Source organism: Haliotis rubra, unplaced genomic scaffold (assembly GCF_003918875.1).
Source record: "Haliotis rubra isolate DU_JTF1 unplaced genomic scaffold, ASM391887v1 Scf756, whole genome shotgun sequence".
In the NCBI taxonomy this organism is placed as follows: Eukaryota; Metazoa; Mollusca; class Gastropoda; order Lepetellida; family Haliotidae; genus Haliotis; species Haliotis rubra.
The window spans coordinates 198,799-218,169 of NW_025767475.1; the positions used below are offsets into that span (position 1 = coordinate 198,799).

Here is a 19,371-nt window from a genome sequence, read left to right on the forward strand (position 1 = left end):
TAATTTGTGTAGCTACTGCCGTAAGCTGTTTTATATTGCTTTCGACAATGCAACATATGCTTGAACTACATACATTCACATTATGGCGTAAGCTTTTTGTGTATATTTTCATTTCAAGTAGACGTGTTTCCCTACAGGACATATACTGTAAGCCATTAAAAACGCAATTTGACATTCATTCTTTTTTTACTCACACTGATTCCTTTCGTCTTGTGTCAAGTGTGGCATTTTCTCAAAGTGATTGAGTTCCACAATTCCTTGTGCTTTTACAGGGCCTGGGTGCAGGTACTGCATGTGCACAACGTGTTTCATGAATGTGGTTGTGTTTACGAGAAAACGAGTTTTAAGTATCACAGTTCATGTGAGAGGAATGCTCCGGGACTCGAACTCGAAATGGGCCAGAATAACAGCCTTTTATCCCTACATCCTCTGTATCGCAGGAAAAAATCTTCAATAGAACTTGTGTAAGTTTCAGGACAACAAATACCAATTGCGTTTTTAATGGCTTACAGTATATAATAATTTCCTCAATTCACATGGGACATGTGATTGTTCAACACCTTCACATATGATACATGTTGTGCTGAAGCAAATGTGTTGCTCAAAATCACCTATGCGTTTCTTTGTTTGAAGTGTGTATATGTGTAGCTTTTGCCATAAAGACAAAGGTAGACAGTTACTAAACTAAATCGAATTTGTTATTGCTATAATGTTTCCAATAAATATGTCTGCCCAGTTGCTTGTTCCGGTCTCGGGAGTGGAACCTTCCTGAATAATGAATCTTTATCCGTAAAAACACGTCTTCAAAACACATGCCATATCTGTCATTGGGGGTTGTAGTGGACGTGAGAGCTGAGAGGATGCCGTGGCCAGGATCTATGGTGATAGATCCGTCGTAGTTTACTGTGGCCTATATTTTCAGCAAGGTGGCCAAGCGTTCTGCCGGTACTCCGACGGTACGCTTTCGATTCCCTACAATCGGTTTGTCATTTACCCATGTACTAGGACGTCAGGAGAAGACAAGTTGATTTTAGGGATAATACGTGAATTCAAATATCTTATTCTCAGTTTTTACAAAATAGAAGGAGACGGTTTTGCCATGGCTACATTGGTGAACGCACTCGGTGAGTGAGCGAGTTTAGTTTTACGCCGCTTGTAGCAATATTCCAGCAATATCACGTCGAGGGACACTAGAAATGGGCTTCACATATTGTACCCATGAGAGGAATCGAACCCGGGCCTTCAGCGTGACAAGAGAATGCTTTAAACAATAGGCTACCCCACCGCCCACTGAACTCAGCGATATGTAGTAATGTGACGGCGCTGTGCCTTTGGTGTTGTGATTTAAACATATTTTATTCATTAAAGAAAGGGATTGGGCACAAGATATCCAACTTAATGAAGCCCTCTCCCAAAGCTTTTGGTGTTCATGCATGACAACTTTATATTTTGCTCTTTTAAAGATTTCAATAAGCGCCAAACGACTCTTGGTCGCTTTTACACCCAAAGCCCCAATAAAGCCTGAAGGAACATTTTGTAATTTGACAACCGATGGCAACAAATAATGTTCGATGTTATTCCATATTTTGACTGGTACCATACCTCTACAATTTATTTCCGGGTTCATTTGTTTGTTGATTACCGGTAAGCTCAACAATATTCCACCGATGTGACGGTGGTCTGTAAATAAAAGTGTCCGGATAAGACAATCCCGTGATTGTCATAACGATCATCAACCTGCACAATTGGGACACCATAATACGTGCCAATCCGATCCCGTTAGTCGTGTTTTACGACCAGCATTGGATGCTGAAGATCAATTGTAACCCAGTAGCGGCATCTCAGTAGTTAACACTATATAACATGATCATCACGGGTTGATAGGATATCAGTGTGTGCGGACATCGCTCTGAACGTTTTGACACAGAGCGCATATTTCAGATCGACAGATTTGGTGGAGGAGGCGTAACAATGTGTGTATCTGGTCTAACAAAGATACAAGCTACAAAGCCCTCTTCAACATTAACAAACCTCAACAGCCTTGAAATGTAAATAATCGGGCTGGATTATCTCCCGACACAGATTAAAAGATGCGTGAACATCAGCAGTCAATGAAGACACCAGGTGTTCATAAAAAGGCTTCAACGGTAGCAAAAGGACAATGATGCCAAAATCATAAAACAGGTACTTGTGCGATACCGAGTATAAGCATGGCTGTGTTTATGACCTTTCCATTATTGATGAATCGTGAGCATCGTGCCCTATCAGTGGCATTCGTCACAGACACAGGGAATCTTCCAATGGACTAATGGTAATGGAAAGGGTTTCGTCGCTTTTCTTCCACATCGTTACAAGAAGGACTCAAGTTGCCAGTGAGAATATACGAAAACCTTTATTCAAATCTCAAGAATTTAAACATTTTGAACACACACTATTTATGTTTTATGCTGCTTAAATTTAGATTTCTCAAATATCCATCTTTGGTTGGCTCCTCTGTTACATGGATTCATCACGAGGCTTGAATTCACTGCCAGCGTGAGACATGTGTCTGTACTTCTCAATTCAAGGCTCTGTTCCTAAAAGAGACGAATGAGACTTAATATAGATATTGTCTATCACCTATAAAATGTTTTTTTATTGGAACTGTTGTATTTCCGAAGTCTAAAATAATACTGAGTGTGTGAGCTTAGTTTTACAGCGCCTTTACCAATAATCCAGCAATATCACGGCGGGGAACATCGGAAATGGGCTTGACACGTTGTACCCATGCGGGGAATCGAACCCGGGCGTTCGGCGTGAGCAGCGAACGCCTTTGCCGCTAGGCTACACCACCAAATCTATACAAACGTGCATTGACGCATCTTGTTTACGGAGCACCTGCGACCACTCCAATAATGGTACGTTATACAGGGATACATCGACCAGTAACAAGTGTTACAATAATGTTACTATTACAAATGTTACTGTGACACATTAGATACTATTATTATGGTATGTACAATTAACATATGATCTATTTCTTTATTTTTCAAGTGACCACGCAACAATATTCCAGTTGTATGTATGATCTGTAAATTATCAGATTAGACAATGCTGTGACGGACACCATGTATATAACTCTGCACACTTATGAAAAGATGAACCGCCGTCAAGTAGGACAACTAACCTGACCACCCGATACTTTAAATTTAATCTTGCTCCGTTGCGGAAGACCCAATTCTTTGAATTTTAATCGCGCACTGACCGGGTCACGAAAAGTGTGTCTCGTGTACCTTTTGGGAGTATGTGAATATTTGCACCAAGCAGGAAACAGTACTGCCTTGATCTAAAGACAGATCGACACATTGACATTAATATATTCTTCAACAAATATATCAAATAAACATGACAAAGGAACAGTTTGCATTTTAGGAATATATTGAGACGCAAACCCATCCATACCCTTCCACAAACCCATCCGCCACCTCAGACACTACAAGAACTGCACGCGGCACTTAAGCAAGAGTATCAAAACATTCCTCAAGACAGCCTTCGGCATCTCCTTTCTTCCATGGGCCGTCTCTGCCAAGCTGTTATCGATGCTCATGGTGGTCATACCAGACACTGACATCTTACTCTGACCAAGTGGCTTTAATTGCCGTCTGTTGTTTTACCAAACACTTTCTGGAAAATCTTGTTGACTAAATTTGTAAAGTGATGATTGTAGTTGCGCAATGTTGTCATGTTTGAATCAGTTATATGCACTCTATAAATAAACTCCAAAAACATCATGTCAAGTTTCTTTGTTTAAGAGTGTAAATACATACACTTTAAACATGACGAAATCAAGAACATACCTCGGTATACGTCCAGTTGCCGGCATTGTGTCCCCAGCACTGGGTGTGGGCCAAGTGTCCTTCTTTCACGCACAAGCTCCTGGTGTTTGACTGCCACACCTCTCCTGATGGGAGCAGCTTCCAGTACTGCGGAGAAGAGAAGCATGTATTTATAACGTGAAGACAAACTTTCACAAATTCGAAGCGATGCCGCCAAGATCCATTCACTAACCATAACATCTGACATATGGCGTTTTCAAATTCATAGTGAAATCATTTGCAGACGCGAATGGTAAGGAAAGCAGAGGTGCAAAATAATGTTGAATAGAGAATTGAAGCGTCAGTGTCGACAGATACTATTGTGACAAATCTAAACGAATGTTGAGGTGGATATAAATGTTGCTCTGTGAGCTGAGGATCATATTAAATAAAATGTCAACCTTGTGACATACGGATGTTGCAGTTCTGAATACGTGTCTTTACCTAGTCTGTCTCACAGTCCCTGAACAATATCATTTCCACTACTGCCTAGCCCTCCCTGCAATGCTGAATCCCTACATGAAGCAAGCTATAGATTTCCTTAGGTTCTGGGTCTGTTATCATCTGCAAGAAGAAAACTAACTCACTTTACGGTTCGGATTAGCCATGGCAGTTAGATTATTTTGAGGTCCGAACTCTGAAGTGAGTTAGGGGATATGCAGATGATACATGTCCCACCTCACTGGGGCTCTCTTTCAATTTAAATAGGTTTACTTGTTACCATCAAAATTATATACATTCAGAGACGTTAGTCTAATCTTTACCAAGAGAATGGTCTCCACCATAAATCGACCCTTGCGCTACAACTATCGTAACGTTTTGGATATCATTTTGTGGACACACCATTCCTTCGTCAGGCAGAAGGTGCTGGTTTGGTTACCAAGAGAGGAACAGTCTGTGATCCCGTTACTGGTTCCCATCCCCCACTCTTCAACCTATTGTGGCGTTGTCGCTTTAAGGACAATCCTCTCTCACAGCGCCCGTAAAATATACGTACAAACATACCTGGTTTCCCCCAGTCCCGTGACAAGGATAAACAATCGGTACACTGCTTCCAGCATCAACACACAGATCTGGACTGGACACGCTGCGAATCTGAGGAAGAGTTCTAGAACTTTTAATTCGTCTTTATCTGTTTTAAACCTTCACCAAAGCGTCTGTAATGTACTCTTACTAATATCAATATGATAATCAGAAGAAGATGTGGTTTGTTATTGGTTGCACTGTGCAACATTGCAACTATATGGCGGCGGTCTGTAAAACATCGCGTCTAAACCAGACAATCTAGTGTTCATGTGAGCATCGATCTACGGAACTGGGATACGGTGGCATGTGATAAGGGTAAGAATGGGACAGGAGTAGATAGTTTTGCATATCGTTTGGCATGGTGTCACAATACGATGATCACAGTTGCGTCCCTTGAGCTCGCCAGAGCTATGACTATGGGTTCGATTCCTGCTTTGCCGTGATTATGTTTCTGGGTTTGGCATCACCATGAATGTACCAATAAGTTTTCCCAAGGGGCTAGATATCTGAGACCTGCTTCTCTCTGTGTTCTGCTTTCACATTAAGCTGATTCGCTGTAATATACAACTGGAATATTGTTCAAAGCAACCTTAGACGTTGACCCTCCTCACTCATAAATTATTTAGAACCTTCCATGACACAGACATCTAACACTGCAATATTGCGGTGATGGCTAGTAACATATGTTGTTTTAGTCTTCATATTCATCATTATTTTAGTCTTCATATTCATTTTGGTTCAGTCTTCATATTCATTTTTGTTTTAGTCTTCGTGTTTTAGTCTTCATAAGTGTCATTGTATTAGACCCATATTTACAATTGTTTTAGTCTTCATATTTAGGTGGAATTAATTTACTTCATAATGCAACTATTCTTTTGGTATCCATTGCCGCAAAATATCTTCAAAACAGTTTTAGGCTCAGTGTGCAAAAGGGTTATACAAGTAAACTGGGTCCGAACTGTGCGGACACTGGTCTGGTTTACAATGTGTACCCTTGGTAACTCATTTTCTGGTATCGTGTATAGAAATGGCTTTACAAGGTTACACTCACACTGAGAGGAGTTCCCATACAATTTATGACGAACCTGGATTGCTCTCGTAATATTACTTATCAAATTAGTGAGAAATGTGTACAATGCCTGATGGACGTTAAAATACATATTCCATTGAACGTGGGTTAGTCTTTTCCCAATATTGGTAGTTGGTGAACAAGATATATCTCACCTCACCCGCATTAAAAGCCGGGACAATAGGACACTCGGGATAAACATTCTCTATATACCACCGGAAGCTGTGACAATGGAGACTTTCCCTGAGCTTCTTCCTGTCGCTAACATCACCATAGTTACTGGCCTGCAAAAAGAAGACCAGTCCTCTCCGATTAAAGAATACGTACATACATCGTTACCTGAGACACCTGAACCCATCAGTTTTTCAATTTAGCATGTGTGTGAGGTCTTCAAACAACAACCATGTTAACGATACCTTAAGGTGCTTTAATTCCTGTATTAAGTGATACCTGAAAGTATTTTCCGTCCATATCTTAGTGCGTACTGTTGATTATGTGACACTGTCATTTTGAAAAAGATGTTGCCACTTAGTAAGGTGGTGTCACTGAATAAGGCTTTACTATTAAGTAAGGTATTGCCACTCAGTAGGTCATTTCCACCTAGTGACGTAGTACCATTAAGTAGGGTATTGTCATCGAGTTACTTAGTGTCTTTCAGATGGGTATTCCCAGTATGGAATGTATTATTACTCTGCAATGTTTTCTTAGTCCGACACATATTGTCACTCAGTAAGGTATTATCAGTTAATGTCAGTCAGTAAGGTATTGTCAGTTAATGTCAGTCAGTAAGGTATTGTCAGTGAATGTCAGTCAGTAAGGTACTCCTACTCAGTGAGATATTGTCAGCCATTAACGTATTCTCCCTCTGTCAGTTAAAGTCACGGAGTAAGTAAGGTATTCTCACTTAATAAAATGTTGCCTTTATCATTGTATCTAAATGTTTCACCTGCAGCAGTGAAGTCTGTTCATAGAACAAGTACTTGTACTCATCGAGCCAAACGTCCGCTACCCTCATGGAGTTGGTTAATATTGAATCCCCGCCTTTCTTCCACTTCACCGGATTTGTATACCGGAACACGTGACCCACGTGAGAACAGGGCAGCATCTCCAGGGTTCCATTACACATCCATACCTGCATTAAGGCATACTTAGAGAGTGACTGTCATCTTATATATACACACCTGCAATAAGGCATACTTAGAGGGTGACCGTCATCTTACACATCCATACCTGCAATAAGCCATACTTAGAGGGTCACTGTCATCTTATATATACACACCTGCAATAAGGCATACTTAGAGGGTGACCGTCATCTTACACATCCATACCTGCAATAAGCCATACTTAGAGGGTCACTGTCATCTTATATATACACACCTGCAATAAGGCATACTTAGAGGGTGACTATCATCTTACATATCCACACCTGCAATAAGGCATACTTAGAGGGTGACCGTCATCTTACACATCCATACCTGCAATAAGCTATACTTAGAGGGTCACTGTCATCTTACACATCAACACCTGCAATAAGGCATACTTAGAGGGTGACTGTCATCTTACATATTCACACCTGCAATAAGTCATACTTAGAGGGTGACTGTCATCTTACATATTCACACCTGCAACAAGCCATACTTAGAGGGTGACTGTCATCTTACATATCCACACCTGCAATAAGGCATACTTAGAGGGTGGATGTCATCTTACATATTCACACCTGCAATAAGTCATACTTAGAGGGTGACCGTCATCTTACATATTCACACCTGCAACAAGCCATACTTAGAGGGTGACTGTCATCTTACATATCCACACCTGCAATAAGTCATACTTAGAGGGTGACTGTCATCTTACATATTCACACCTGCAACAAGCCATACTTAGAGGGTGACTGTCATCTTACATATCCACACCTGCAATAAGGCATACTTAGAGGGTGACTGTCATCTCACATATTCACACCTGCAATAAGTCATACTTAGAGGGTGACCGTCATCTTACATATTCACACCTGCAACAAGCCATACTTAGAGGGTGACTGTCATCTTACATATCCACACCTGCAATAAGTCATACTTAGAGGGTGACTGTCATCTTACATATCCACACCTGCAATAAGCCATACTTAGAGGGTGAATGTCATCTTACACGTCCACACCTGCAATAAGTCATACTTAGAGGGTGGATGTCATCTTACATATCCACACCTGCAATAAGTCATACTTAGAGGGTGGATGTCATCTTACATATCCACACCTGCAAAAGTCATACTTAGAGGGTGAATGTCAGCTTAGACGTCCACACCTGCACTAAGTCATACTTAGAGGGTGGGTGTCAGTTAGACGTCCACACCTGCACTAAGTCATACTTAGAGGGTGGATGTCATCTTACACATTCACACCGTCAAGAAGTCATACTTGGATGGTGAATATCATCTTACACGTCCACACCTGCACTAAGTCATACTTAGAGGGCGAATGCCATCTTACACATCCACACCTTCAATAAGTCATACTTAGATGGTGAATGTCATCTTTCACATCTACACCTGCAATAAGTCATACTTAGATGGTGAATGCCATCTTACACGTCCATACCTGCAATAAGTCATACTTAGATGGTGAATGTCATCTTACACATCCACACCTGCAATAAGCCATACTTAGAGGGTGAATGTCATCTTACACATCCACACCTGCAATAAATCATACTTAGAGGGTGAATGTCATCTTACACATCCACACCTGCAATAAGTCATACTTAGAGGGTGGATGTCATCTTACATATCCACGACTGCAATAAGTCATACTTAGAGGGTGGATGTCATCTAACATATCCACACCTGCAAAAGTCATACTTAGAGGGTGAATGTCAGCTTCGACGTCCACACCTGCAATAAGTCATACTTAGAGGGTGGATGTCAGCTTAGACGTCCACACCTGCACTAAGTCATACTTAGAGGGTGGATGTCATCTTTCACATCTACACCTGCAATAAGTCATACTTAGATGGTGAATGCCATCTTACACATCCATGCCTGCAGTAAGTCATACTTAGAGGGTGAATGTCATCTTACACATCCACACCTGCAATAAGCCATACTTAGATGGTGAATGTCATCTTACACATCCACACCTGCAATAAATCATACTTAGAGGGTGAATGTCATCTTACACATCCACACCTGCAATAAGTCATACTTAGAGGGTGAATGTCATCTTACACATCCACACCTGCAATAAGTCATACTTAGATGGTGAATGTCATCTTACACGTCCATGCCTGCAATAAGTCATACTTAGAGGGTGAATGTCATCCACACCTTAAGAGGGTGAATGTCACCTTACACATCCACACCTGCAATAAATCATACTTAGAGGGTGAATGTCATCTTACACATCCACACCTGCAATAAGTCATACTTAGAGGGTGAATGTCATCTTACACATCCACACCTGCAATAAGTCATACTTAGATGGTGAATGTCATCTTACACGTCCACACCTGCAATAAGTCATACTTAGAGGGTGAATGTCATCTTACACATCCACACCTGCAATAAGTCATACTTAGAGGGTGAATGTCATCTTACACATCCACACCTGCAATAAATCATACTTAGAGGGTGAATGTCATCTTACACATCCACACCTACAAAAGTCATACTTAGATAATGATGAGTTGTACACTCCAGTCAGTAACAAATAGATACATCACGGTCTCCTCTACCGTCCACCACCAACCAACCATTAAATTCCCTTTTTCTTATCCTGAATAAATATTATGCATGTCTATACATAATTGTACTCCAGATTTTGGGATGATGATCGGCCATTTCAGTTATATTGCTATTCAGTTGTTTTCGTATATCTCAAGTCAATATCACCGTGTGAATAATTTATATTAGAATTGAAGTTTTATTGTCTCACTTTGAAAGACAGTTCCATGTTCTCACCGCCCCAGTACAGGAGTCCCGGGTCATACGTTCCAAGTGTTGTGAACCACTGCTTGTCTATAGCAAACAACCCACCGGGCATTGTGGGAGATCTGCAAACCAAGAACACAACCTTTGCACAAAATTACAACAATTTCTCTATCACTCATATGATGGACATCCACAGTACCTCATAAAAAATACACAGTAGACACACATGACTAAGGCTCCAAATGTAACTCGGATTATCATTAATCGGTATAGTAGATGCATGTACAACTCACTGTAAAATCACCTTATTGGATCAGCAGGCGATTTCTGTTTGGCCTTTCTGTCCTTGCTAATGTTGCCCCAGTTAAAGAAAAGCATCTTCCAGTCAAAGACACCAAACTGTCGTATTGTATTTCCGATTCCTGTACCGAAATTTTCTGAGTGGATCATATCGATTTTAGGGAAGGGAACGTTCCTTGGATCATCTCGAATTCGGTCCAGAAGTGGCTCTAACCATCCTGAAAACAGAAATTCTTTTATTACTATGTGCAACTAAATGAAACAGCGTAACTGTGGCTTTATCGGTTTGAAAGGCATTCCAGTAACCTATTCTGGTCGCTGGTGACCACGTGGGTCAAGCGGTCAGTGATTGGTCATCAGTCATACCCTAACCGTTGTTCCTGATATCAATCACGATTAGCTGTTCCAGAAACCACTTGTTGCGTTGACGATATCTACATTTGTCTTGATTATCGGTTATTGACGATTGTGCTCATTGGGACTATTGTCATGGTCGAGGTAAACATTAATACAATATTTAATAACACCACAGTGATATACCTGATAACATTCAATTCATACCTTTGCAACCAGGTACAGTTTAAGTCAAAACAACCGCACTCGTTGCCTAGTGCATAAATGTGAATCTGTTGGTGGTTCGATGTCATTCCAAAATTCGTTAAAAGGAGTTAACTGCGTTCGGAAACAAGCAATGGTTGACTCGGAGTTAGTAGTATGTATCTGGATTTCGGTATCCATGTTCCATTACGGCATGTGATGTCATGAGGTAAGCACTTTTAACTGATACAAACAAACACGCATGCACGCACGCACGCAAAGACGCATGCCTACAGGATGACAGCCAATTCGCTGAAACATATCAGTTACAAAATGCTTTCTTCTCCTTTCTTCCGACCCGTCAAGATCCGGGTTAGAACTGATCATCAGTAAACCCACGCTTGTCGTAAGAGGTGACTAACTTGATCGGGTGGGCGGGTTTGCTGACTCGGGTGACACATGTCATCGTATCCCAGTTGCGTAGATCGATGCTGATGCTGTTGATCACAGGATTGTCTGGGCCAGACTCGATCATTTACAGACTGCCACCATGTAGCTGGAATATTGCTGAGTGTGGTGTAAGACTAAACTCACGCACTCACTCACACACATTTCTTTCTTCCAATACCATTTCTGCAAAAAGATTCAGATAATTTTGAAGGAACAACGCTTTAAAGGCAACAGAATGAGAAACGCTGTACCTGGAAAGCACTCTATATGGGAGTCGAGGAACACAAGTGTTGGACCAGCAGCCACTTCATATCCGGTCAGCCTCGCTCTGATTAGGCCCTGTTGCTTCCGGTGTCTGACAATCTTCACCTTGCCCAACGATGACATGTACTTTTTCAAAGGTGCCTTTAGATGGTCTGATCAAATATGTAATGGAAGAAATAGAATGTTATTTACCATGTAGGAACATAGGTCGTGATTTTCAGAGATCCAATCCTATAATTTTCACAGCTATGTTTTCCTTTACTCCAAACGAAATTTATTCCTGAGGATAGACAAGCGTGGATACTCCTTTGCACTGACGTTTTGTATTTATGTCACAGATGAATTGTTACATCGGGTCTGAGAACAGTGAGACAACTTGTTTATTAGGACTAAATACATGTGTCATATACAATGCACACCGTGCTGATATGTTGATATATTGCTCTCCTTGAACACACCAATATGTGTCCCTTCTTTATGGTTTATTGATTTTTTAATGCTTTTTTAGTTTTTAAAGCATCTAGTCTATTCCCATCAGTAACTATTGATAATTGACAAAACTCATGAGCATAAAACCATCAAAGATTATACGACATATGTGATTATAGATTCTACACATACATTAGTATATACAGTTTTTAACAACGTCAGTGAAACGTTCCAACTTAATTTTCGCTATCCCTATTTCATGAAATTGTTGGCAAGTTTGAAATGTTCCAGTACCTTGAGTGGAGGCATCGTCAACGAGAATTATCTCCTTATGAGATGTGCAGGAGAGCGGTCAAGGATACTGTGGACGGATCTGAGGAGAGTGGACCAAGCCTCGTTATGGAAACAGATGATGGCACTAGCTGGAGGTAGATCTTCTGGATACACACGTGACTTGCATCTGACCGCACACAAATGTAAAACAAAGACATGATTTAATACTAGTATCTGTAGTAAGAGACATTAGTCAATGCCAAATAAGGAAATTGAAGGGCTACTACTCCATCTAACATCGAACGTAGACTAAACCCCTGTAGACGACAATGGAAGTACTAGTAAATATATTGCTTACTTTAAATGTGTTAATTATCCAACGGAGCTCACGTAAATGACAAGTGGAGTGATTTCTTTGAGAGACATTTTAGAAGTTGTATAGGTGAAGGAAAACCACGTTCTATGGATTGTCACCGTCTTTATTGCAATGAGTGCGACGTTATCATACAGGTGATCTACACCGAAAAGTGGAATTCATTGCAGTAGAGAAGTTGACTATCCATTGAACTTGGTTTTCCTTCAAATGGAGTGAAATCCGGATAACTGTGGATTCACTCTTTATGCCGGCTTGTTGAAGGCCATGACTCCAAATGGTGTTCACGTATAAATGTAAAACATTAATGCAGGCAATTGCAACATGTAACTGGAGGGCCCCAGATATTAAAATATTTAAAAAGCGATCTGCATCTTATACCTACTGGGGACGTCTGTAATCTGGTAGACGACGATGCACGGATATCCGGTCGCTCACCAACTGGTTGAAGCTATTTCTCTTCTTGCCCACTTGGAATTGAACTATTTCATCTCTCGTGGGTTTGTATTTGTGACTGTTACCCCACTCACCTAGGATGATACATTATAGAGACCTACAATGTTTCAGGCTATTGATGAACAACTTCATTATTTTTATAGTAATTCATAAACACATGCTGGTCCTTGCCAGACATTCTGAGGGGAATGAGTTTGGTTTTACTCCGCTTTTAACAATATTCCAGCAATATCATGGCGGGAAATGGGCTTCACACATTGTACCCACGGGGTGGGGTGGGGGTGGGGGTGGGGGTGGGGAATCAAACCCGGGTCTTCGGCGTGATCAGCGAACGCTTTAAACACTAGGCTACGCCACCGCCCCTTCATTGAGGAAGAACTCAGAAGGGTCACCTCACGCACCGGTCTGTTTTAACAATGAATAGTCCTGTCTTGAGTACAAGCTGATTTTATAGCTCTTAGTTCTTTCAATGTACAAACTATGTACAGATCATCAACTATATAAATCTGATTATTAATACATATCAGTATATGTCTGAATCAGTCAATTTCAAAGACACACTCTAAGGATATTAGGGCGGTTGCAGCGTAGCGTATCAAACCCGTGCTTGTAGAGCCAGTGCAATAGCCTTCCCAACTGCCCTACGCTGTGAGTTCCGTCCCCTGTCTTACCTGGACCATCCTCCGGACTGTACTCCACAAACGGGGGATATGTTACATTACTGTCCTCTCCTCCGTACTCCTCCACGTAATATTCCACAATGTGTGATTTCTGTTTCTGGTGTCCAAGTTGCTCTTCCGCTCTAATCAACGGCACATCTTTCCGACTGTCTCTTACCGCAGTGTGTACATGATTTATTTGTGTATCACCAGAGATGTTTCCCAGGGATTCTATATTGTGTTGTATGACGGAATCCTTCATAAATCCCCTCACAGGAGCATGTGGTACATCCATTCCAACAACATCGATTGCAGGATGTAAATGTATGTCAATACTACCCTCACCTCTCGGCAAATTCGGTATATGTCCCAGTTCCAGTATTTCCTTCCGGGGTCAACAGTCAATTGTTTATCGACACTCTGGACCAGGGATCGGGTCGTGTATAAAAATAGTAACATCCCACCGAGCATTAACACCTTAATAATCCGTATCTTGGAGCGTTTCATATTGATTCAATACATGCAGTTATAAAGACACTGAATATACATTTACGATCAAAATCAACGGTTTGGCGCAATGTATGATTATAAAGGTATTGTGACCATCGTATTATTTACATCTGTGACGATAGGTGTATTCGTGGCTGGTCTCTGATGGAAGTACATCTTTCATGTTGAAGATCATAGCCAAATGTCAACATACTCACGTCGATTATTGATTCCTTGATCCCACTACACCAATGCATCAAACCAGTCCCTGTATCTCAACAAGATCCTGGTCACGCATCACCCTCAGCATGACAAGAAGCAGACGCTCTGAGTTAGTGCAGCGCCCATTTTTAAAATAGTGCTCCTTTAAAGATCATATCACAGACTAAGTCTGCCTTTTCCCTGTAATGCGTTATTTCCAAAGCATCAGCAAACTGTCATTTGTTGCAAGCATAACGTACACGTGTGGATATTCTTTATAATTCTACATCACCACACGAGTATACTCGCACGATAGAGGGGATGGTTTATGAGAGAGAGCGCCTGTACGACACAGTGCGGCCATGTACCAGATGTCGCATTATAAAACGATTATTCGATTTTCGGCACAGTACAACTCTCACGCGACACGTTGTAGTTTGTGCAAAGTAAAATTCACTCAAAGTCGTACGCATGTCACACATGCGCTGCATTTTTAATTAGCGACTGCAGTGTATAAATAATTCATGGTTGAAATCTTGTCGATCGAAACGTAGTTCAGGCAGGCAAAATTATGTTTATAATTCATATTTATAATTTTATTTATAATTTTATTGCTGCGAACACATATCAGATATTTATATTAATGCCAAAATGAGTTGTTTGTATGTTCCGTTGAAGAATCTTGCGCACATCCACACAGGTACATGCAGATGTTTGTGTATGTTTGACTGTGTGCATGTGTGTGTGTGCGTGTGCATATGTGTCTGTGTCTATATCACATTGCCTATGTGTCTCTGGGTGTATACGCGTGTGTATGTGTAGTGCTAATCTACTACATCCAGTCACTGTGTTACTGAGTTTACAGTTAAAGCCGACCAGTCGTTGATCTATTCACGAAGTACTTTTCACCATGCAAGTAACAGTAGGTACCACCTTTTGATATAATGCAAACAAAGGTTTGAACCATGTATATTTCGCTTCTCATGCAGACGCTATAATGTTTCCTTAACCATTTCTTTTTTTAAATGTCGTTTATTGTGCAATGGAAATGAAATTCTGTCTTGCAAGATACCAGTTCCCGGCTGATCCAGAAACGGTGGCTGTGTTGTAAAGAAATTGCCGAGGCGAGTTGAAGAGATTGCCGAGGCCAGTTGAAGACATTGCCGAGGCCAGTTGAAGAAATTGCCGAGGCCAGTTGAAGAAATTGCCGAGGCGAGTTGAAGAGATTGCCGAGGCCAGTTGAAGAAATTGCCGAGGCGAGTTGAAGAGATTGCCGAGGCCAGTTTGAAATTGCCGAGGCCAGCTGATGAAATTGCCGAGGCCAGTTGAAGAAATTGCCGAGGCCAGCTGATGAAATTGCCGAGGCCAGTTGATGAAATTGCCGAGGCGAGTTGAAGAGATTGCCGAGGCCAGTTGAAGAAATTGCCGAGGCCAGCTAATGAAATTGCCGAGGCCAGTTGAAGAAATTGCCGAGGCCACTTTGAAGAAATTGCCGAGGCGAGTTGGAAGAGATTGCCGAGGCCAGTTGAAGAAATTGCCGAGGCCAGCTAATGAAAATTGCCGAGGCCAGTTGAAGAAATTGCCGATGCCAGCTGATGAAATTGCCGAGGCCAGTTGAAGAAATTGCCGAGGCCAGTTGAAGAAATTGCCGAGGCCAGCTGATGAAATTGCCGAGGCCAGCTAATGAAATTGCCGAGGCCAGTTGAAGAAATTGCCGAGGCCAGTTGAAGAAATTGCCGAGGCCAGTTGAAGACATTGCCGAGGCCAGCTGATGAAATTGCCGAGGCCAGTTGAAGAAATTGCCGAGGCCAGCTAATGAAATTGCCGAGGCCAGTTGAAGAAATTGCCGAGGCCAGTTGAAGAAATTGCCGAGGCCAGTTGATGAAATTGCCGAGGCCAGCTGATGAATGTGCCGAGGCCAGTTGAAGAAATTGCCGAGGCGAGTTGAAGAGATTGCCGAGGCCAGTTGAAGAAATTGCCGAGGCGAGTTGAAGAGATTGCCGAGGCCAGCTGATGAAATTGCCGAGGCCAGCTGATGAAATTGCCGAGGCCAGTTGAAGAAATTGCCGAGGCCAGTTGAAGAAATTGCCGAGGCCAGTTGAAGAAATTGCCGAGGCCAGCTGATGAAATTGCCGAGGCCAGTTGGAAGAAATTGCCGAGGCCAGTTGAAGAGATTGCCGAGGCCAGTTGAAGAAATTGCCGAGGCGAGTTGAAGAGATTGCCGAGGCCAGTTGAAGAAATTGCCGAGGCCAGCTGATGAAATTGCCGAGGCCAGTTGAAGAAATTGCCGAGGCCAGCTGATGAAATTGCCGAGGCCAGTTGAAGAAATTGCCGAGGCCAGTTGGAAGAAATTGCCGAGGCCAGTTGAAGAAATTGCCGAGGCCAGTTGAAGAAATTGCCGAGGCCAGTTGAAGAGATTGCCGAGGCGAGTTGAAGAAATTGCCGAGGCCAGTTGAAGAAATTGCCGAGGCCAGTTGAAGAAATTGCCGAGGCGAGTTGAAGAGATTGCCGAGGCCAGCTGATGAAATTGCCGAGGCCAGTTGATGAAATTGCCGAGGCGAGTTGAAGAGATTGCCGAGGCCAGTTGAAATTGCCGAGGCCAGCTAATGAAATTGCCGAGGCCAGTTGAAGAAATTGCCGAGGCCAGTTGAAGAAATTGCCGAGGCGAGTTGAAGAGATTGCCGAGGCCAGCTAATGAAATTGCCGAGGCCAGTTGAAGAAATTGCCGAGGCCAGCTAATGAAATTGCCGAGGCCAGTTGAAGAAATTGCCGAGGCCAGCTGATGAAATTGCCGATGCCAGTTGAAGAAATTGCCGAGGCGAGTTGAAGAGATTGCCGAGGCGAGTTGAAGAAATTGCCGAGGCCAGTTGAAGAAATTGCCGAGGCCAGTTGAAGAAATTGCCGAGGCCAGTTGAAGAAATTGCCGAGGCCAGTTGAAGAAATTGCCGAGGCCAGCTGATGAAATTGCCGAGGCCAGTTGAAGAAATTGCCGAGGCCAGTTGAAGAGATTGCCGAGGCCAGTTGAAGAAATTGCCGAGGCGAGTTGAAGAGATTGCCGAGGCCAGTTGAAGAAATTGCCGAGGCCAGCTGATGAAATTGCCGAGGCCAGTTGAAGAAATTGCCGAGGCCAGCTGATGAAATTGCCGAGGCCAGTTGAAGAAATTGCCGAGGCCAGTTGAAGAAATTGCCGAGGCCAGTTGAAGAAATTGCCGAGGCCAGTTGAAGAAATTGCCGAGGCGAGTTGAAGAGATTGCCGAGGCGAGTTGAAGAAATTGCCGAGGCCAGTTGAAGAAATTGCCGAGGCCAGTTGAAGAAATTGCCGAGGCGAGTTGAAGAGATTGCCGAGGCCAGTTGAAGAAATTGCCGATGCCAGTTGAAGAAATTGCCGAGGCCAGTTGAAGAAATAGCCGAGGCCATTTGAAGAAATTGCCGAGGCCAGTTGAAGAAATTGCCGAGGCGAGTTGAAGAGATTGCCGAGGCCAGTTGAAGACATTGCCGAGGCCAGTTGAAGAAATTGCCGAGGCCAGTTGAAGAAATTGCCGAGGCCAGTTGAAGAGATTGCCGAGGCCAGTTGAAGAAATTGCCGAGGCCAGCTGATGAAATTGCCGAGGCCAGTTGAAGAAATTGCCGAGGCCAGCTGATGAAATTGCCGAGGCCAGTTGATGAAATTGCCGAGGCCAGTTGAAGAGATTGCCGAGGCCTGTTGAAGAGATTGCCGAGGCGAGTTGAAGAGATTGCCGAGGCCAGTTGAAGAAATTGCCGAGGCCAGCTAATGAAATTGCCGATGCCAGTTGAAGAAATTGCCGATGCCAGTTGAAGAAATTGCCGAGGCCAGTTGAAGAAATTGCCGAGGCGAGTTGAAGAGATTGCCGAGGCGAGTTGAAGAAATTGCCGAGGCCAGTTGAAGAAATTGCCGAGGCCAGCTAATGAAATTGCCGAGGCCAGTTGAAGAAATTGCCGAGGCCAGTTGAAGAAATTGCCGAGGCCAGTTGAAGAAATTGCCGAGGCCAGCTGATGAAATTGCCGAGGCCAGTTGAAGAAATTGCCGAGGCGAGTTGAAGAGATTGCCGAGGCCAGTTGAAGAAATTGCCGAGGGCGAGTTTGAAGATTGCCGAGGCCAGTTGAAGAAATTGCCGAGGCCAGCTGATGAAATTGCCGAGGCCAGTTGAAGAAATTGCCGAGGCCAGCTGATGAAATTGCCGAGGCCAGTTGAAGAAATTGCCGAGACGAGTTGAAGAGATTGCCGAGGCGAGTTGAAGAGATTGCCGAGGCCAGTTGAAGAAATTGCCGAGGCCAACTGATGAAATTGCCGAGGCCAGTTGAAGAAATTGCCGATGCCAGCTGATGAAATTGCCGAGGCCAGTAGCATTTGTGTGACTATCTAAGACAGCAGGTGATGTCTGCAACAATCACTCAGTACTATGATTCGTTGTTTTATATATTTCAGGGGCCTTCGTGTTGGTACGTTGTGAACTAGGTTAGCTCTCTTGCATGCTGACTTTGGGGACACATTTTGACCTGTATATGTATTGACTGATAATGAAAAGTTCAGCTAAGTAAGAATTTTACCAGATCGTCAATTCACACTCTCAACTCAAATCGACGTACCTCAAATACAGTCGAATAATAATCAGTATTTACTGATTGCACTGATCTATTCATAAATAGTGAGAGAGTGAGTGAGTTTAGTTTCACGCCGCACTCAGCAATATTCCAGCTATATGGCGGCGGTCTGTAAATAATCGAGTCTGGACCAGACAATCCAGCGATCAATAGCATGAGCATCGATCTGCGCAATTGTGGACCGATGACATGTGTCAACCAAGTCAGCGAGCCTGACCAACCGATCCCGTTAGTCGCCTCTTACGACAATCATGGGTTACTGAACATCAAGTCTAACCCGGACCTTCACGTGTTATTCATAAATATATACTAACAGTAATGTATTCCAACTTGACACACACGGAGAATTCTCATGAACCCTTGTAGTTAGTGAGTGAGTGAGTTGGGTTTCCATCCCACTATCAAATGTTTTGTTTTTGATGGTGGTGTGGGCACTGACG

At 42.8% G+C, this 19,371-nt stretch overlaps 1 protein-coding gene across 1 annotated transcript; it reads right to left on the minus strand.

Annotated features, from left to right (window-relative positions):
* Positions 1–1,340: 1,340 nt before the first annotated feature.
* LOC124260227 (polypeptide N-acetylgalactosaminyltransferase 5-like) lies at positions 1,341–14,653 on the minus strand. The gene is made up of 11 exons (XM_046694486.1): positions 13,631–14,653; positions 12,889–13,033; positions 12,152–12,317; positions 11,416–11,580; positions 10,182–10,395; positions 9,882–9,999; positions 6,896–7,081; positions 6,105–6,233; positions 4,860–4,949; positions 3,837–3,962; positions 1,341–2,576 (listed from the first exon to the last, which is right to left on the minus strand). Exons 4-11 carry the CDS (start codon positions 11,549–11,551, stop codon positions 2,436–2,438), a joined length of 1,140 nt encoding a protein of 379 aa, XP_046550442.1. The 5' UTR covers positions 11,552–11,580; positions 12,152–12,317; positions 12,889–13,033; positions 13,631–14,653; the 3' UTR covers positions 1,341–2,435.
* Between the last annotated feature and the right edge of the window lie 4,718 nt (positions 14,654–19,371).